A 20,666-nucleotide genomic window follows, 5' to 3' on the forward strand; every position below is an offset into this window, starting at 1 on the left:
TGTATATATATATATGTATTTATTTGAAATAGGAAAGGGAAGGGGGGAAACAAGATGATTGGGAGGGGTGGAGCAATGGAAAAGGGGAAAAAATATGAGAAGGGGTATCAATGTGTGAGAAGTAACACAACCACTACCTGACAAATGGAACTGTAATCTCTCCATGCATTACCCTGATAATAAAAATAAAAATTAAAAATAGGGTTTTACTGAGCAAATTATATTTACACATAAATAAATGCAAATGTCCAAATTTTAAGAAAGCATCCTAATTCAAAACAATTCTAAGCCCAAAGTGATATTTGCAGAGAATTCAGAGGCAAAGAAATAAACCAAATCAGCCATTTAATCTTTTTTTCCTGTTAGTAATCAATGAAAGTGAAAAACATCCCTGGAATATGAAGCTATTATAGCTATTTAATTGAACATCATTCTTTCATGTGATTGTAAATGATTTTAACAGAAAATATTTATATTCACATTCATGTATTGATCATCAATACTTTCGTATTGGAGTTCTGATTCTCTTCATGAGCTGCTTTGTATAACCACATTCTTATCCTGCTTAGAGCTCCAAATTCTTAAGCCAGTATAGGGCTTTTTTTTTTCTTACTCTTTTTCTGCTTGACTGAGAATACCAAGATTGTTCCCAATACTCACTTGAAGGTTGATTTAGTCACACTAGCAAAACCCCAGGCTCAAATGTCAAATGGGATCCGTTCAGTACACTGCACAAATCACACTGCAATCTTTTTGCTCCAGAACTTATAGTTGCATGTTAGTCATCACAACAAATATAAACGTTCAGTGATTATACATGAGGTTTTGCTACCTTCCCAGGTGGGATTTGTTTAACCTTTGTGTATTTGAAACAACTGACTGTTGAAATGCAAGAGCTGAAGGCAGCAATCCAGGCTTCATTAGTACAGAGGAAGCAGCGCTCACTTTGTTACACAAATAATTAGAGAGATTAAATGAAAATAAACACTTAGAGGATGTGCTGAAGCTCTGAAGTTAGGTAATTATTTTAATTACTCTGGTGTCTTCCACCAACCTTTATTAACAGCTAAAGATCAAATTCAAATTATTTTTATATAAGAATATAATAAGCTTATAGAAAAAGTACTGTAGTTACCCAGTGATTATTCTTCATAGAAATGATATCTCCTTCCAATTTCCATTTAAAGAAATGTGTTTCTATCCCAGCATCTAATAAATATTACATACTTTCTCAGGCATGATATATTTTTGCCCATAAAAGTGTTGCCCTCTGGTTGTGTACTTCAAATAGACATTCTTGATGATATTCCTGTAACCCTGTATCTTTATTCAAATTAAGGGATTTGGGGGGGCCACATTTTTGAGTCATTGAGTGTAAAACAATATGGCACATTAAGCCACTTGTAATAAATGTCACTTAGAACCATTTCATCTTTGCTGTGTGTCTTGTCTTTGAGACAAATTGATTTCTTCTTTCTTCTTCCTATAGCAATTTAGGAAGACCAACTGGAATCACTTTTCCTATAGGTGGAGGCACTATTTGGCTACATTTTACTTTATATTTATGTGATAACTGTGATTCAGAGAGATCTCTGGGTTAACTATCTCCTTGTAATGCCAGCTTTTCTGCCAATGAATTTATCCTTTTTAATCCTTTCAAGAGTCCCATGGTGTACATAATAAGGAAACGGAGCCTTTGAGAAGCTCATTAACTTTGTAGAGTTGCACAAGGAAAAGTAGCCCAAGTGGAGAATCAAACACCTGGATGCCCAACTTTTAGAAGCATGATGGCTAAGAACAGATGAGGTAAACCTGGCTTCAAATGCTAACCATGTACATGAGACAGAAATGAGCAACAGCTCTCCATGTGCGCTGTAAACTGTGTGAACACTAGCTCAAATCTCAAGTTCAAAATTTAACTAGTGTTCGGTGAAGAGCCTTGGTGTGGGAGAAGACAGGAAGCAGGCTCTCTCTCTGGCTTACTTCTATATGTAAGATCAACTAACAAAAGCATCACTAAACCCATCTCTAACAAAAGTCAGAGATGTTTTTTAATAAATTTATTGACAGGTTGACTTTTTTTACTCCAGGTCACAAGAGACATTTTTTGTCCAACCAAATTTAAAATTTTTTCATAGAATGAGTCCTCAATAACTATGGATGGTGGTTTTGGTTTGCGTGCTGCCCTTCTAGCTTTTAAGGAAAGCCAGCATTAACTTCTTTCCCATTGCATGCCAGTGCTCATGCACACATGCACATTTGCATATAAAGCCTAGAGCAGGGCACGACTTCCCTAGGTTGTGTTACAAAGTACACAAAGTACATTGGTTCAAAATACATTGGGGCTATTCTAGAATCTTGATAGGTTGGTGGGTTTGCAATGGGATCTTTATGTTTTACTTTAGGATGCACTAATCTGCAGAAATTTTGATTTGTAAGTTGGGACAGCAGGCTTTAGTGGGTTGGAGAAGGGACTAATGCATAAGAGTTCACTATCCCGTTTCAGAATGTGAGCATGGGGCTGAGGTAACTCACAGATGGCCCCTCGCTCCCCGCCCCCAACATCATGGAAAGGAGGTTCAAGGCAGAGCCAGAAGCGGATGCCCAGAAAGGTGAAGCAGGCATCTCCCTTAGAGCTAAGCTTTGCACTCTGAGAATGCACGGTTGGATGTATTTGTGAACATAACTGAAGGAGGCAGAAAAACAAGAAAAGAGGCACTCAGAAATTATTTACTTGGAGGGGGAGGGGGTTCCTCTTGCTTTGCCAGCCTCTCTCTGGGATGTTCCCAGAAGCACACCATGGATAATCTCTTAGATGGAAAAGGGACAACTATGCGCAACCGTTTACTTGTCCTCTTACGGACATTGTCATGGTTCCGCATGCCAAGGTCTGGTTTGGATGGCACCCTGTTGGTGTCTAGGAAGATGGCTCTGCGACTGTCCCGAGTGGAGGCGCAGGCAGTGCACAAGGAAGACCCGCGCTCTTCACTTGACCACACTGGGCACTGACCTGGGAGAAATTCCTTTCTACTCTGATTTCCTAATGTGGAAAATGAAGGGGAAAAGTGCCTTCCGACCTTCCTTGAACAAAATGCAATGGGACTGTGGCTCCAGATTACTAAAGAAGGGGGGAGGGGACAAGTTAAACCATACTCCGTTGGACTTCGAAGAATTTCCAAATCTAACTGCAGTCTGGAACTGCACTTTGGGATTGATTGCATTCTCGTGGGCTACATCACATTGCAATCCCCCCTCCCTCTCCCTCTCCTGCTCCCACTCCCTCTCGCACTCTATTGCAATTCTCTTTCCCCCGCTCCCTCTTCGCCCCCCCTCCAGTCCCTCGCTCCCAGATCTCCGAGTTTTCCGCACGTGAACGGATGTTCATGGCTGATCTCCAAAGGGCTTGCAGTATTTTAGAAAGCCGAGGGCGCCCGGAGCCCCGAGGACGGGCGCCATCCCATCCTGGAGGTCGCGCAGCCCCGCAGGGTCCCTCCTCCCGCCCTCCGACCCCTTAGGGCGGCGCAGGGGCCGCGGGCGCAGACCCCGCCGCGCAGCGCCGGCCCGGCCGCTCCCGCCCGCCGCCCCCCCTCCCGCCCCCCCACGCCCCGCCTGGGCTGCGCGGCGTCTCCCCTCCCGAGGACCGGGCCCGCTGGAGTCTGCAGCGCCCCCTCCCCCGGCTTGTTCTTTCTTTGCTTGCTCTGGGATCTTGCTGCGGGAGCCGGGAGAGATTCTGAGAAGAAAAGAACGGGGGCCGGAGGAGGAGCTCGGGCTTCGGCTGCGGCGCGGGAACTGAGCTGGAGACCGCGCATCTGTCCCCCCGCCGCCCGCTAGCTCTCCCTCCCTCCTGTGTCGACGCCCCGGCGGGAGTGTGAGCGAGGAAATCCCTGGCTCCCGCGGGCCGCCTCCGAGCAAGTCCCCGCAAGCGTCGCCCAGGTCCGCAGCTGGCGACCCATTCCCAGCAGCGTCGCCGGACAGGAGCCGCGAGGCCTCCCGGGTGCCACCTCTGGGCAGCCCGGCTTGGGAAAGCGCGCCGTGCCTCCAACTCCGCGGCCGCGTCTCACCTCGCCTCCCGCAGACTCCCCGGAGCGGGGCCGCCCCGCCGCGGAGCCGCACGACCCCTGGCGGTTCCAGCCGTGCCCGCCCCGGCTCGAATCCCGCACGCCGAGGTGGGGAGCCCCGGGGCTCTGGGCCCCCGACGGAGAGCACCCTGGCCGCAGCCCCCTGAGTGCGAGCGCCGCCGCCACCGTCCGAGCTGCGCACTGGAGTCCCGGCTCGTCCCCTTCTTCTGCTGGGGCATCCGAGCCGGGGGCAGCGCGCGCCATGAAGTCGGTGCTGTTCAGCCGCTTTTTCACCCTCCTGCCTTGGATCCTGATCGTTATCATCATGCTCGACGTGGACACGCGCAGGCCCGCGCCCCCGCTCACCCCGCGCCCGCACTTCTCTCCCTACGCCGTGGGCCGCGGGGCCGCCCGAGTCCCGCTCCTCCGCCGGGTCAGTCCGGGGCGCGACGCCGAGAGGCGCAACGCGTCTCGGCCGCGGGCGGAGCCCGAGCCGCCGCTGCCCACCATCTATGCCATCACGCCCACCTACAGCCGCCCGGTGCAGAAAGCGGAGCTCACCCGCCTGGCCAACACCTTCCGCCAGGTGGCGCAGCTGCACTGGATCCTGGTGGAGGACGCGGCGGCGCGCAGCGAGCTGGTGAGCCGCTTCCTGGCGCGGGCCGGGCTGCCCAGCACGCACCTGCACGTGCCCACGCCGCGGCGCTACAAGCGGCCCGGGCTGCCGCGCGCCACGGAGCAGCGCAACGCCGGCCTCGCCTGGCTGCGCCAGACGCACCAGCACCAGCGCGCGCGGCCGGGCGTGCTCTTCTTCGCCGACGACGACAACACTTACAGTCTGGAGCTCTTCCAGGAGGTAGCGCCCTGTCTGCCCCACTGGGGGACCACGGCGGCGGGAGGGCCCCCCGGGTCCGGCGGGGCGGAGGCCAGGCCGCACGTTTGGAGCTCCGGGTTCTCGTGCGCACAGTCGGGGCTCTGTGCGGAGTCGTGGAGAGGACAGGTGTGGTCCAGGAGGAAAGGAGTTTGTTTGCCTTGGGTTTTCCTGGCTCCTGATCTGGGCCGATCTATTCACAGGAATGGGGCCCAGCTGCGTAAGGATACAGGCCTAGTGTACTGGGTGGCACACTGGTATTTCGGAATCAAGAAGCACGTAGGTGGAGATGGTGACTAAAACTCAGCCTAGGGACAGTCCTCTTCTATATATGCTATGGAAGTGGTAGCGAAGACGCTATTGTCTGTGGGCCCTTGTCTGTCTCTTCCTTACTCTCTAGTTTTCTGTCCCTGAAGGTGGCCTTCTCCCCTCCCCAAGGAAACCCTGTCTGGCCAATACATTGGAATTGTTTTGCCCTGTGGGTGTGTCTTTTTGCAAAAGGAAAGAGGAGAGAGAGAGAGAGAGAGAGAGAGAGAGAGAGAGAGAGAGAGAGAGAGAGAGAGAGGGAGGGAGGGAGGGAGGGAGGGAGGGAGGGAGGGAGGGAGGGAGGGAGGGAGGGAGGGAGGAGGGAGGGAAAGAAAGAAAGAAAGAAAGAAAGAAAGAAAGAAAGAAAGAAAGAAAGAAAGAAAGAAAGGAGGGAAGGAAGGAAACGCATCTGAGCAGATTTTCTCTTTATGACCTTTCTGGAAGGCCTCTCTACTTTCTGGTGCTCTGTGAGATCCTGTTTGTAGCTTATGGCAGTCAATACACTTGCCCAGCACACATGGTGTTAGAACCAGTGGTGTTACTTAAACCTGATATTTTGCAGTGGAGTTGTGCATAGTCTAAAAAGAAAACTGAGTCCTTGGCTCCCCTCCTCCTCTCCCTCCTCATTCCAAGTTAAGCAGAAAGCTTGGTTTCTGTGTCCCTCCATCTGAAATTCCTTGACATCCTCCTGGCTGTCAACTCCATCTCCCCCTTCCTGAAATAAACTGGACACTAAGAAAATATTGTATGGGTTAGAACTGGTAAGTTAGGCTGTGCCTAGTAATGGAAAACCCTAACTGCCCCCCCAGCCCTACCTTTCATCCGTATCTCTGTTTTGCTTCCTGAACCTCAGAACAATTCATCTATACCCTTCCTGATGAATGTTTTGTCTGTTTTTCAAGTATCCATTCCAGGACTGGTGACTACTCAGGAGGCTGAGATCTCAGGATTGAAGTCAGCACAGACAAAATCAAGACACTCATCTACAATTAACCATAAAGAGCCAGAAGTGTGGCTTTAGCAGTAGAGTTCCATGCTTTAGCATCAAGAAGCTAAGCAAGAGTGGAAGGCCTTGAATTCAAGCCCCAGTGACACACACACACACACACACATTCCTTAAATTTATTTGTCACCTCTGTTTTAGAAGACAAACTTCTAAAATAAAATGAGTAATTGTTCTTCATCCTTTTTTCATTGCATAGTGCTAGCTGTCCACATTTCTTGAGAGACATAGGCTGGTAATGAATGGTACTACAGCAGTAAAGTTGACATATGATTGTTTGAAGGATGTGCTTTTATTTTAACGTTGGGTTTCTGCATTCCTCCCCCTGAAGAAGTGGCATATATTTTGAAACAAAGAACTTTACATTTCAGTGCTCGGTCATTTCAGAACCAAGTATTTATTTTAGAAAAAGCCTGATCCAGCTTGGAAGTTCCCTTACCTGTGAAGAATGCATGGTTCTGTTTAAGTAAAATAATGCAAATCATTGACAGGACTGGGCTGTGAAAAGGAATTAGTTCCATTTATCCCAGCTTTTAGCTTGTTGGAGAGAGTGTTCAACCTGTGCCGAAGTTGGCACATACTGGCAGTGAATGCAGCTTCTTTTGATGCTTCTCAAGCTGAAAAGGGGGCTTGTGGTGGAAGATATTAAGAAGCAGTAGAAAAATCAGTAGTATACCCTTCCCCCTGGGTCTGTGGAGGAGAGCGGGGAGAAGATAAAAAGAAGAGAGGAGAGGAAAAAAAATAGTAACCAAGAGGAAACTATAAATAAAACCTCATGTAAACCGCAGACTCTAAGGCATAGCCTAGTGATAGCATGCACAAAGCCCTGGGTTTGATTCCTTGGACTCACATACTCAGAAAAGGCCAGAATTAGTACGGTGGCTCAAGTGGCAGAGTGCTGGCCTTGATCAAAAAGTCCAAGGACAGTGCCCAGGCGCTGAGTTCAAGCCCCAGGACTGGCAAAAAATTGCCAGTCAACTTGTGTGACATTTTGTGGATGAAAGTAGCCATCCTAGAAGACACAAGGACACAGTCACTTCCAGGAGAAGGAGGTTTATCAGAGGAGCTGACATGGCCATCTCCCTCAGAGAGGAAGCAAAATGGCACCTGCCCCTATCCAAGGGGATCCAGTAACACCAGGGCTAGAGGTGGGTACACTCTGTGTATGGAGAATGAGAATGCCCATCCATACTGGAGAAACCAGCGGGACACCTGGGAAAGGCAGGGTGGAGTTCAAGTTTGGGTAGAGGTTCAGCTGATGTAGCTGGGAACAGCACAGTGAAATGAAGTGGGAGAGGCTGAGGACCAGCCATGGAGGGAATGCTAACAGTGGAGAGATGCCAACTACATAAAATACTTGACAGGCTGGTTTAATTTGTTTACAAGCATCATATGCATGACCCATTTAGAATGTAAGTTCTATATGAGTTGGCCAGTCATTTTGTGACCTGTAGGTTTTGCCCCTAGTTCCTTTTCCCCAAACTGTGATGTGCTTATACAGATCAGGGTTCCCTTTTTTGTAAATGCAGGTTTGGCATTTAGTTCTTCATTTTCTTTTTTTCTTCTATTTTTTTCTTTTGTCAGTCATGGGACTTGAACTGTGGGTCTAGACGCTGGCCCTGAGCTCTTCAGCTCAAGGCTACTACCATACCCCTGGAGCCACAGCACCACTTCCACTTTTCTAGTGGTTAATTGGAGATGAGTCTCATGGTCTTTAGTGCCTGGTCTGGCTTTGAACTGTGCTCCTCAACTCTCAGCCTCCTAAGTAGCTAGGATTACAGGCATGAACCACTGTGCCTGGCTTGTTTTTCTTTGTGTGGCAAACACCATTTGAACATGATCCAGTGGAGTTTACGCATCCTTGTCTTTGTGCATTTTTCAATTCTGTTTCAAGTCTACTCAAATTCTTTTAAACATCAGTTTTATTTATGGGATGGGTTACCATATGCCCATTCTGGAGTTAATGATTCGATGGTGAACTATATTGTAGATACTGTTTACTTGGGGAAAAAATAGGACGTGATATTGCATGTAAAGACTGTTGGTCCTTGGGGGCAGGGGTAGATGCCCCACAAGGATTCTGTAGGACTCGGCCCCTTATTTTTGTGTGCTAGTTTTTAAGTTTAGTTTTGAAGTCGTTCACAGTACTTAAGAATGACCCAAGTCAGGCTTCATTTTTTATTCATGGTACTTCTAATTTTCATGGATGTTAGATAAGATAAAAGGGGGAAAATGAGCCAGCTACAAATTAGCTCACTGAGTATTGGCTGCAAATGAAGGAAAGTAAAGGATGAAAGGTCTCCAAATTAAATTAAAGACACACCAGGCATCTGTGTTCAATTATTTCTCCCTGGTAACGGGAATAGGGCTTCCCCTCCTCCCATACAGCTAATTTTCAGCTTTCTTTGTCAACTGAACTATGCTGCAAGGAAAATAATGTTTCTAGGGAACAACCCTATGTGAACAGCCAAATGAAACCAAGTTGAGTCAGAGACAGAATGTGTGTACCAGAAAAGCAGGTGGTAGGGTTTTTTTTGTGTGTGTGTGTGTGTGTGTGTGTGTGTGTGTGTGTGTGTGTGTGTGTTCCTAGATTTCAAGTACCTCCGCAAGTGAGACAGAATTTCCTAAGGCATGGATGGGGTTTCAGGTGATGGATCCCAGATAATCCTGCCTGCCTGCCTGCCTATGCACCAGATCGATCTAGCTCTCTGGAAAGCTTATTTGCGAGGGATTTAAGCTGCTTTAATAAAAGCCACAACTACAGATAAATGTGACTTTCTAACTCTTCATACTTTCAATGCCACTATTGATCAGATTTCTGTTCTTCATTAGAAAACCTTCAAGCCTGAGCAAAGGTTATGATTTTCAAGTGAAGTTAGGCTAAGTTCTGAGAATTCAGGTTTGAAGCCATCATGGACAGACAAATCCAAGAGACCCATCTCCAATTAACCAGCAAAAAGGCAGTTGTAGAGGTGTGGCCCAAATGGTAGAGCACCTCCTTAGGCAGGAAAAAGTTAAGAGCGTAGGGCTCTGGATTCAAGCCTTAATACTGGCACCAAATAGTACTTTCCTTGCAAGAAATCAAAAAGTTTTACAATTCAACCTTAAAGAGAAAAGGCTGGAAACAAGGCAGGTCAAACATTTAAGAAACACCTGTAAGAAGTCAGTTAATGAGACTTTGCTTCTGGAAGACATTTCTAGAAACTGAAGTGATGGAGAGAGGCCCCCATTTGACTTTTTGTAGGGTACTGTGATGCTGTCTGTGTGCATAAGACAGATGAAGTTTAATTCTGTCTTACTCCTCTAGGGAGTATTTCTGTGTTCCCCTTTTCATGCTTCTTGTAGCCATAAGCCAAAGGGCATTGGACTGTGCTTGACACATTTTGCCCTAAGTAACAATTTTATTTCCTGAAAGGAGACAATAGTTTTACCTTTACCTTTTTCAACTCTTGATAAAGTGTCTTAACTTAGAGTGACTCTGAAACTCTTAAACCTAGAAGGTTCCCTTGGCTGTAGCCCTAAAAGACTGCATGAAATGTTCTCCTTGTATTTTATATTTTTACCCTTTAAAAACATATTCATAGGTATGCCACACGGCTGATGAAATGTGAAAGTTTCATAAAAAATGTGTGTGGAAAACTACAGCCAGTTTTCTTGGGCTATAAATGTTAGATCTATAGATTTTCTTTACTCTCTCTGGGTGTGTATGTGTTGAAATATGGCCCATTTTTAAAATAGGATTTTTCTTAGAGCATAGCACTTTTCATTTGGATTTTGATACTCTAATGGCCAGAAATAATTCAGTCTTAAAAGACATTTCTCAATATGCTTCTCCTTCAGATGTTTCCCCCCTCCCCTCTCCTGTGTCATTTGTCTTCTCTCAATTGACTCCCATAAATAGGCATAAAGACTTGTTCAAATTATGGTTTGATGTGATACATCTTGTGTCTTTTAAATATGTAGGCTGTTGTTTACTTCTGCTTGGAAACTGTAGTGGGTGCTTGGCATCCATCTTCACTCTCCTCCACTTGCTTCTAAATTAGAAACTCATAAATTTTCTCTCATGTGAATAATAATGAAATAGCAATTGCTTTTAATTTTATTTATTTTATTTTTTTGGTCAGTCATGGGACTTGAAATCTGGGCCTGGGCACTGTCCCTGAGCTCTGCAGCTCACTGCTATTGCTCTACCACTTGAGCCACAGTGCCACTTTCAGTTTTCTGGTGGTTAATTGGAGTTAAGATTCTCACAGACTTTTGTGCCAGTGCTGGCTTTAAACTGTGATCCTCAGAGCTCAGCCTCCTAAGTAGCTAGGATTACAGGCGTTAGCTACTGGTGCCTGGCTTACATCGCTTTTTTTACTCAAGAATGATGCTTTACCACTTGAGCTACACCTCTGTTTCCATCTTTTTTATTTTTTCATTCAAACATGGTAATTTTAATATACAATTTGAAGAGATGTAAAGAAATACCTAGATACAAGCAAAACACAGAGGACAACAAATCACATTTACTTCGGTGAGTACCATCAACTGAAATAGGTGCAGGTACTGTGCCTGGCTACTTATGCTGATATCAAGGCAGGAATACAGTCCTTTGGTGAGTGAAGGAATTTTAAGAAGGGGAATGTGATAGTAGCTTGATCTTTACCACTGAACAATTCAACCAGCATCATCTTTTTATTTTTATTTTTATTTTTTTGCAAGTACTAAAGTTGAAACTCAGGACCTCATAGTTTACTAGCTTATTTGCTCACTGGAGCCCACATACCCCATGCCAGTTCAGTTTTCTGCTAGTTAATTGGAAACGCAGTCATGAGGCCTTTTCAGCTTCGGCTAGCTTTGAACTGATCCTCAGATCTCACCCTCCTGAGCAGCTAGGATTATAGCTGTAAGTCGCTGCCCAGCTCAGTATTCCTACTTTTGACAGAAGCATTGGAAGTAGTTGAGAAGGTCTCTCTGGCAGAGAGAAGGGTTTGAATCCACTTACTCTGATTCTAAAAGTTGTGCTACTAGTGTCCCTGAAACTGTCTTGCTCAGGACATAGTCAGCTAGAAATAAATAGGATGCCAGAATAATTAAAGTACTTGGCTTGCAAGAGTCTCTGATAGTGTTGACACCTTCTGTCATGTTAGAACTCAAGTATTTCTTGGCTTTATTATCAATTTTCTAATTTTCTTTCACTTTCTCTTTGACTTTTTTTCTTTTATAAGGTTAATTTGACAAAAATTATTCATTTTTGGAGTACAAAAGATGTTTTGTGTGTGTGTGTGTGTGAGTGTGGGTGTATACACTATGGAATGACTATATCAAGATAATTATCATTGATTACCCTACATACTAATTTTTGAGATGGTAAGAATGTTTTAAATATACTCAATATACAATGTGTTATAGAATCTGTTCACTACATTGTACAATAGATCTTCCAAATTCTTCTCTACTAACATAAATTATGTGTCTTTGACCAACATCTTCCCAAATCTGTCTTTTTCCAATCCTTGGTGTCATTGTTTTATAAATTCCAGTACTTAGGGCTTGAACTCAGGGCTTCATGTTCTTCTTTGGCTTTTTCGCTCAAGGCTGGGGCTCTAACACTGCAGTCCAGCTCTACTTCTGTCACTTTGCCGCTTAACTGGGTTTTTCATAGGCTAGCCTTGAACTCACAGTCCTCAGGTCTCAGCCTTCTTAGTAGTTAGGATTACAGCATGTGCCACCAGCACCTGGCTGTCATGTCATTTTACTTCTGAAAATTTTTTCTCTTCTTTCACTGTCTCTCTGATAGACAATCTGATTATATATATATATATATAAAATATATAATATATATAATAATATATAATATAATATATATATATATATATTGCCAGTCCTGGGGCTTGAACTCAGGACCTGAGAACTGTCCTTGTATATTTTTTTCTCAAGGCCAGTGGTCTGCCACTTGAGCCACAGCACCACTTCCGGCTTTTTTCTATGTATGTGGTAGTTAGGAATTGAACCCGGGTCTTCGTGCATGCTAGCAAGCACTCTACCACTAGGCCAAACTCCTGGCCACTAAACTTTTTTCTTAAGCCTGAGAACTTCCAAGTTAGTATATCAGTTATAGTCCTAATTTTTAAGTGTGTTCTTGTAAATAGGTAATAATTTCCAGAAGGCAATTATTAATAATTAACATTATTAATAATTATTAAAGTGATTTTCCTCTCTTTTGGGTACATAGAAATCCCAATTCTGTCTTCCAGGCACCTTTCTTGTCAGGGCAGGCAGAGGGAATGGAAAAATGATTTTTCAGGGTGAAGTGAAGTATGGGAATAGAATGAATTGTTTCACTGCATTACAGAGCAGAGTAGCTGGGGATTTGAGTCAAGCCAAGAAGCTCATGTGAGTATGTACTGTACGGGTGCTGGCCGTTCTTCCCAGGTGTGAGGAGAACCCAGAGGAGCTGTGGGACTCCCTCCCCATACCAGGGTGTTTCTTGTGATGGCTTCTCAGTGTCCTCTTAGCCAGAGTCATTTCACTGTCTGCTTCTTGGTAGGAGGCCTGTTAGTTTTCCTGTCCAGTTTCTCCTGTAATTGGGACTTCCTTTGATTTAAAACCTAAAGGAATAAATAATTGGCTGAGTCTTATATGCTTAAAATACATGGAGATACTGCATTGAGGGGAATAGTCATATTTGTTACCAAATGTCATTCCTTTGGCCCATTTCCCAAAACAGCTAGCATCTCAGTAGTTTGTTGTTCAGATGATCTGGTTTATGTTTTTGTTTGTTTGTTTTTCTGGGATTGGACCCAGAACCTCATGCTTGCTCAGCTTGCTTACCTGGATGATGTTCTATTACTTTCACCATACCTCCAGTCCTACATTTTGCTGGTTATAATTAGAGATGGAGTCTAGCAAACCTCTTATGCCTAATTAGCCTAGAGCTTCAGCCCTCCAGATCTCATCTTCCTGAGTAGCTAGTGATTATTGATGTGAGCCACTGGCTCCCTGCTAGTTTGTTATTTTAATTAGTCTCCTTCATCAACAGGAAGAACATTAAATATTATGTACACACACACACACAGCTTGAACTGCAGGTGTGTCTCGTCTCTTTTGCAGGAGGACACAATTCTGAAAACAGACTTATTGCTTGTCAAGGAAGTGACTCAAGCTAAGAGGTGAAGGATGGTGGGGACACGTGGGTCCAGGGAGATGCGGCCGTGTTTGTAATCTGGGAAAAGAGGATATGTGGGATATTCTAAGACCTGAAAGATATTCTTGATGGCCAGGGGCTTGGAGGGGGACAGGTGGAGGTGAGTAAACTAAGCATCCCCTTCTCCATGTCCTGCATACCAAAGTGTGATTCTTGTCTTTGGACAAGTTTTCATAACCAAAAGAAACAAAATCTTACGTTTGTTTTCAGAAGTGGTTCTTTACTGGTAATCTTCTTCCTGGTATCCTAACTGGTATCTTCTAAATCTCTAAATTTGAAAATATGCACAGCAAGCCAGGTGGCCATGCCTCACACTCGGAATCCGATCTACTCAGAAGGCTGAGATCTGAAGACTGCAGTTTGAAGCCAGCCTCGGCAGGAAATTCTGTGAACATTTTATCTCTATATCAACAAAAAGCAGCAAACAGACCTGAAGCCCAAGTGGTAGAGTGCTAGCCTGGAGTGAGAAAACTAGAGAACTGTGTTCAAGCCCCAGTACCAACATACACACACACACACACACACACACACACACACACACACACACACACACGTTTCTTCTTCCTGTTTTTCCTCTGGCCTTCTAAATTGCCCACTCAGCAAATCTTTCACTTTTTTCACTTTCCTTTCTTTCTGTCTTTCTTTTGATATTCGTCATGGGGCTTGAACTCAGGGCCTGTGCACTGTCCCTGAGTGCTTTTGCTCAAGCCTAGTGCTCTTCCACTTTGAGGCACAGTGCCACTTCCAGTATTTTGAGTAATATATTGCAGATAAAAGTCTCTCTGGGATTTTTTTGTATGTGCTGGCTTTGAACCATGATCCCCAGATCTTGGCCAGATCTTGAGTAGCTAGGATTATAGACATGAGCCACTGGCAGCCGCTTCAATTTTTTTGGTCAGTTGTGGGGCTTAAACCCTGGGCCTGGGTGCTTTCCTTGAGCTCTTTAGCTCAAGGCTACTGCTCCACCACTTGAGCCACAGTTCCACTTCTGGTTTTCTGATGGTTAATTGGAGATAAGAGTCTCACAGAATTTCATCCCCAGGCTGGCTTTGAACGATGAGCCTCAGATCTTAGCCTCCTGAGTAGCTAGGATTACAGGCATGAGCCACCAGTGCCTCAAATCTTTTAACTTTTACAAAAGAACTTGTATAAGATAGTAAAGGAATGATATTGTTAGGAAAACTGTGACATATTTTATAAGTTCACAATGAGTTACTCAGGCTGACGCTGAACTCAAGCTTCTTCCTTAGCTTCCCTAATTGTTGGGATTATGGGTATATGCTACCACACCTGGCTATTAAGTATTATATGTAGTTGTACCAAGGAAATAGAAATACAGAATTTTGTGAATTCTTTCTAGATGCCTAGAGCAGAGCCTAGCATGCTATAAATGTGCATGAAGATTTGTTGAAGAAGACACATTTGTTACAAAAGAAACTTAGAGGCTGAAGAGTTGATTACAGAAGAAAATTTATTTTAGAAAAAAATTCTTCATAGATTGTCATTTAAATGATAGTTCCAAATTCTTTACTGTTTTTAAGATTCTATTGAGCTGCCCAGGGACCAGTGGCTCATATGTGTAAATCCTGTCTACTCAGGGGGCTGAGAACTGAGGATCAAAGTCAGCCAAAACAGACAAATTGAAAGACTGTTAATTTTCTACTTCAGAAATCTGGAAGTAGAAATGTGGCTTCAATGGCAAAGGACCAGACTTGAGAAAAAGAGCCAAGCAAGAGCAGGAGTCCTCGAGTACAAGCTAGTACTAGAATGCAAAATATTCTCTTAACCTCATTAAATAATACGTGATAAAGAGAAATGTGACACCCTACTTTAAGAACTTAATAGGCATGAAGGTGAGGTATATCAAGGTAGCTATGTGTTGAATGTTGGGCCTCTTACACATGTGAGAAAATCTGGGTGCTGGTAAGAGCAGAGACAGGAACTAAGGCATAAATACCCCTTATTCAAGGCCAGCTTTACCATTTGCATCACATTGGCAAGGGTTAACTATCTTGTGTAGTTGTTTTGAGCACTGAACCATGGGCTAATTCCATATAATCAGCAACCTAAAATTGCTCCCTAATTTAATTTCCTATAAAAAACAGTACTAGTGCTTAATAGTTTAATAGTTAATAGAGTACTTAATAGTTAATACCCAATTCTGTAACATTTATGCTGTTTTGATTATCATTGCTAATTGTAATGGGCTATGTGATCCCAAAAGAGTTTTTAAGACAAGCTCAGCACAAGTGCTTTACACCTGTACTCCTAGTCAGTGGGTTGAGATCTGAGGATCCAGGTTCTAAGCCAAACCAGGCAGACAAATCTGAGACTCTTTATCCTTAGCTAACCAGCAAAAAAAAAAGAAAGGTGGAAGTAAAGATGTTGCTGAAGAGGTAAAGTACTACTTATGATTTTAAAAAGTTAAGAAGCCAAATGCCAGTAGCTCACACCTAAATCCTTAGCTCCTCAGGAGGCTGAGATCTGAGCATCACAGTATATAGTCAGCACAGGCAGGGAAGTCTGTGAGACTCCTGTCTCCAATTAACCACCAAAAAGAAAAAGCACGAAGCAAAAGCCAAGTGGATCTGTGGCTCAAGTGGTAGAGTGCTAGCCTTAAGCAAAGGAAGCCAGAGACAGCACCCAGCCCCTAAATTCAGGTCCCAGAAATTTCACACACCTGCACACACACACACACACACACACACACACACACACACACACACACACAAGTTAACAGTCACAGGACTTTTTACAACTTGAACTATGCATATTGTCACTGCAGATTTGCATCTAGGAGTATCACATTCCTCCTCCATGTTCTCTGACCTGTGGGTGACTGCCCCGAGTATCAACATAGCGGCTGTGTCAGTTGATTAGATGCTTCACAACTCTCCATTCCTCACGTGGTGATTTTATTCCCAGGAATCTGCCAAGAGGAGGAGAGAGGTGTCCTTGGCTTTCTCAAATTAGGCTGTACCCAAGCAGAACTGCAATAACTGGTGCTTAATTACACCATTGGGTGATACCAGATTGATTAGACAAAATTAAATAGGGCTTAAAGGCTCCTGCAAAAAAATTCTAGAGGAAAAGGAGGTAAAAGTTGTCCCTCTGAAGGGTGTTGTTCTGAAAACTGTTCCTCTTTGAGTTGTGAGGTCTGAAGTTGACTCTAACTCTATGAAAGCCAGGAAAGTTTGCAGGAATTAGGCTGCTCAGCTTCCTTTAGATCCTTGGGATGGTTTTTCGTTACTGTGTTGTCTCAGCACCTAGCATGACCTAGAATATATTTACTAAATGACAGATGGATTATTTCTGGTATGAATTAACCTAAGAGATTGTTTATGTTACCAAGGAGATGGTACCTTAATAGAGAGGAATGACAACTAGAATTTCAAAGCTTCGGAGCACAAGCATTTGTTTGATGTTTGAGGACACATGCTGGGTGGATTAGGAGCCTCCTTCAGCACCTATGGGAGGTGGTGGTGAAAATCCCTTCAGCAGGCTTCTCCCCCCCACCTCTACCCCCACCCTAACCTGTTCCCGATCCCTCCATGGCCTTTCACGTGCTTACTAGGAAGCTCTAATATGTCTGCTCCTCTCTTTTTTTATCCTCTCAACCATTACTTACAATTTCATATATGAAAGATTCTAAACTTTCTTTCCACCAGAAAGAGAGAGATACAGACTTCAGAGTTTGCCCCTGAAGTCTCCGGTGACCCTTCACCTGTGAATGCAGTGGCTGTCCACTTGTTTCTCGTAGCCCTAGGCCCCTCCCCTATCAGCCCCTGGCCAAAACCAAATGAATACATAATATTATGCCCATAGCTGGGTTTCCACATAGTGGTCCTCAATGTTCTGTTAACATGTAGCAGGATTTTGAAAAATTACACATGCTTTGAGATTTTTTTTGTAGATTTACTTCTAAATTTTAATCATTTAAAATAGTTATAAAGCATTTCACTTCCAAGATAATGTAAATATGACCAGAAGAATCTCTAACTTCTGTTAACAGTGCAATGGCCATAATCATTCATTTGATAAACATACTTACAGAAAAAAATTGTAATTGTGTTTTTAGGTGCTGAAAATTGAACCCAGAGCCTCATGAATGCAAGGCCACTGAGCTACATTCCCAACTCTGAATCCAGAATTTTCATATTGCTCTGGGGCTACTCCTCAGAATTTTGCCCTAGAATATTTGAAGGTTTTAGGTGTTATATATGCATCTTATCATCCATCTGCAATGACAATATGTTTGTGTATATTGATCACTGAAATTCTGTAAGTCCCATGGCTGTCAGCTTCTGTCCTAAAAACTGGTTAGGTTTGACCTAACATCACAATTAGTAATGGTAAAGAATTTATCAAACCTAAGTGCTACAGTTACGTATTAACTATCATCATAAAAGCTACGTTTGTTAGAAATTCATTTCTCATTAATATAGACATAACACTTTCTGGTTGTTGGTTATATTTTGTCTTCATTGGGTATTACAGATTGCTAAAAAGTGATATTTTTAGGAGAAATAGTGTTTATGTTAGGTCACCTCTTATAGGAAGAATACATTACAATCTTTTTTGCTCAATTTTATTTATTTATTTATTTTTCTAGTTCTAGGGCTTGATCTCAGAGTCTGGACACTATCCCTTAGCCTATACTTACAAGACTGGCACTCTATCACTTGAGCCACACCTCCATTTTCAGCATTTTTTCTGGTTAGAGATAAAAGTCTCCTGAACTTTCCTACTGGGCTGGCTTCCAGTGTCAATGCCCAGTCTCAGTCTCCTGAGTAGCTAGGATTACAGGCACCAGCTACCCTCAGCCAGCTTTCTTTCTTAACTTTTGAACTCTCCAGATTTTGTCAAAACTCACATGGTGATCTACCAGCAGTGATCTACTGACAACATTGGGGCTCCGTTGGCTGTGCTGAATGCAAATAATTAGAAACCTCTTGTTTCCCTGAAGGATTTATTACTCATTCATTAGAGATATTGACTTTCTCTGAAAAGAGCAGTATTTCTAAGTTCCTTTGTGTGGTTCCCTGGAGTTTGCAACAAGAGAGACTGCATTTAATATAAGTTCAAGATGTGTGTGAAATAGGCCTTTCAGGGAAGTGGAGAAGAATGAGTAGGAAATGACACTTGCTCCGATCCAACTGGATCAGCTTTTAGGAAGCACCCTGGGCCTGCTGAAAGTCTAGAAATCCGTTCTTCCCAGCCAGCTGTCTATGTAATCCTGAGGACTGGACTTCTAGATGGAAAGCTGATGTGTCGGTAGAAAGATACCACATGAAGAAGTGTTCGGAAGACATGGCCTCCGGACTTGGTAGAGCCAATGTCCCCAACTGAATGACCTCAGGGGATGCTGCTTTTTCATTCTTATTGTGTCTCTGAGGCAGGTACTACGTCTCTTTTCTCTAACACTTACCTGGTTGTTGTGAGAATTCCATTTAAGTGATATATGTGTGAGTGGGTAAGCAAGGCAACTTCCCTGATCATCTGGACATGTTTTCTTCAAAGTCAGTGGCCAGAGGAGCTTGTGGAAGGGCCCTAGCCAAGATGGCTACCTGGCAACTGTATCTTTTCCAGTCCTGACAGTCTCTGTGGCCCCAACGTGCTGGTCTGTGGCTGCTGGAAATGAGACTTTAAGTTAGGTCCATATGTGGACCGGTTGTTATTCATCTAAATAAACTTGGCATTGCAAGATGAAAATGCCAGTGTCATTTTTAAAGGTCAGATGACAGTTTGGGTTATTTTGGTGACACTGAAAAGTTCCTCAGCTACATCTGTTCATGTTGCAAGAAGGCTTGAGACATTCTTACAAAGTCTTTGCTATCTGGGAACTATAATCTTGCTTCACATGGAAGTCCTGTTATATAATGCTCGGAGCTAGAGTCTGGGGCCATGTTAAGTATTTTCAGTTGTCTTGCATGGACATTTTGTATGCCAGTCTTGAGGCTTGAACTCAGGGCCTGGGTGCTGTCCTTGAACTCAAGGCTAGCACTTTACCATTTGGCTTTTTGAGGGGACGTGTGGGCTCATTAACTGCACATAAGAGCCTCTTTCCTACCCAGGCTGGCTTCTAAACAAAGTCCTCAAATCTCAGCCACCTGAGTAGCTCGGAGTACAGGCTCAGATAACTACTGCCTGGTGGGAATTTCCTTTAATATTTTCATTTTTCTTTAATACATTTGTAAATTTTTATTGTAATGTATAGAAAGGTTACAGTTACATTTGCCAGAGAGTAGGTGCATTACTTCTCACACATTGATACCCCTTGTCATGATTTTGTCCCCATTTTCCTCCCCACCTCTTCCTCCCAATCATCTTGTTTTCCCCCTTTCCCTTTCCTATTTCAAATAAACAAATAAATGTATATACAATATGCCAGGTAACAAAGTCAGAGACTGTAACAATATGAGATTAACCAAAGGGCAACAAAAATAACAAAGTGCATTAAGAACAACAATCAACAAGATAATGCTCTTATTTCCATATCCTGGAAATCCTTTCATTTAGCCTCATCCTCTCTGGCCTTTTGTAGCTAGGTTTTGACTATCCTGATCCTCTGCTAGGAGAGTCCTAGGTATGCACTATTACAAATGAGAAAAACCTTTGAGCCTATGTTCCTTTGAGTCTGGCTTACTTCACTTAATAGGATTTTTTCCAAGTCTTTCCATTTCCTTACAAATGGGGCGATGTCATTCTTTCTAGCATAGAATTCCATTGTGTATAAATACCACATCTTGTTGATCCAGTCATCTACTGAGAAGCATCTGGGTTGGTTCCATATCTTTGCTATGGTAAATAGTGCTGCAATGAACATTGTTACTGTACTAGTGGATTTAGTCTGTCCTTGTTTCTGGACAATTGGCTAAATGCCAAGTGGAATTGCTGGGTCATAAGGGAGCTCTATGTTTAGTCTTTTGAGGAACTGCCACACTGCTTTCCATACTGGTTGAATGAGTTTGCACTCCCACCAACAGTGTAGTAGTGATCCCTCCTGGCCGCATCCCCACCAGCATCTGTTGTTAGTAGATTACTTGATCCTGGCCATTCTAACTGGAGTGAGGTGGAATCTTAGAGTTGTTTTGATTTGCATTTCTTTTATGGCCAGAGATGTCGAGCATTTCTTCATGTATCTATAGGGCATTCTTATTTCTTCTTCAGACAAGTCTCTAAGTCTTTGGCCCATCTTTTAATGGGATGGCTGTTTCTTTGGAGATTAGTTTTGGA

The 20,666-nt window shown here is 43.6% G+C and overlaps 1 protein-coding gene across 1 annotated transcript in view; it reads left to right on the forward strand.

The window, feature by feature from the left end:
• The first annotated feature begins 4,320 nt into the window (after positions 1–4,320).
• The window catches only part of B3gat2 (beta-1,3-glucuronyltransferase 2), a 53,421-nt gene continuing 37,075 nt past the window's right edge, over positions 4,321–20,666 (forward strand). The window contains exon 1 of the mRNA XM_090338597.1: positions 4,321–4,914. Within this exon, the coding sequence (XP_090194723.1) occupies positions 4,321–4,914 (594 nt within the window). The remainder of the gene's footprint in view (positions 4,915–20,666) is intronic.

Source organism: Megascapheus bottae, chromosome 8 (genome assembly GCF_031878675.1).
Source record: "Megascapheus bottae isolate mThoBot1 chromosome 8, mThoBot2.hap1, whole genome shotgun sequence".
NCBI classification, from domain to species: Eukaryota; Metazoa; Chordata; class Mammalia; order Rodentia; family Geomyidae; genus Megascapheus; species Megascapheus bottae.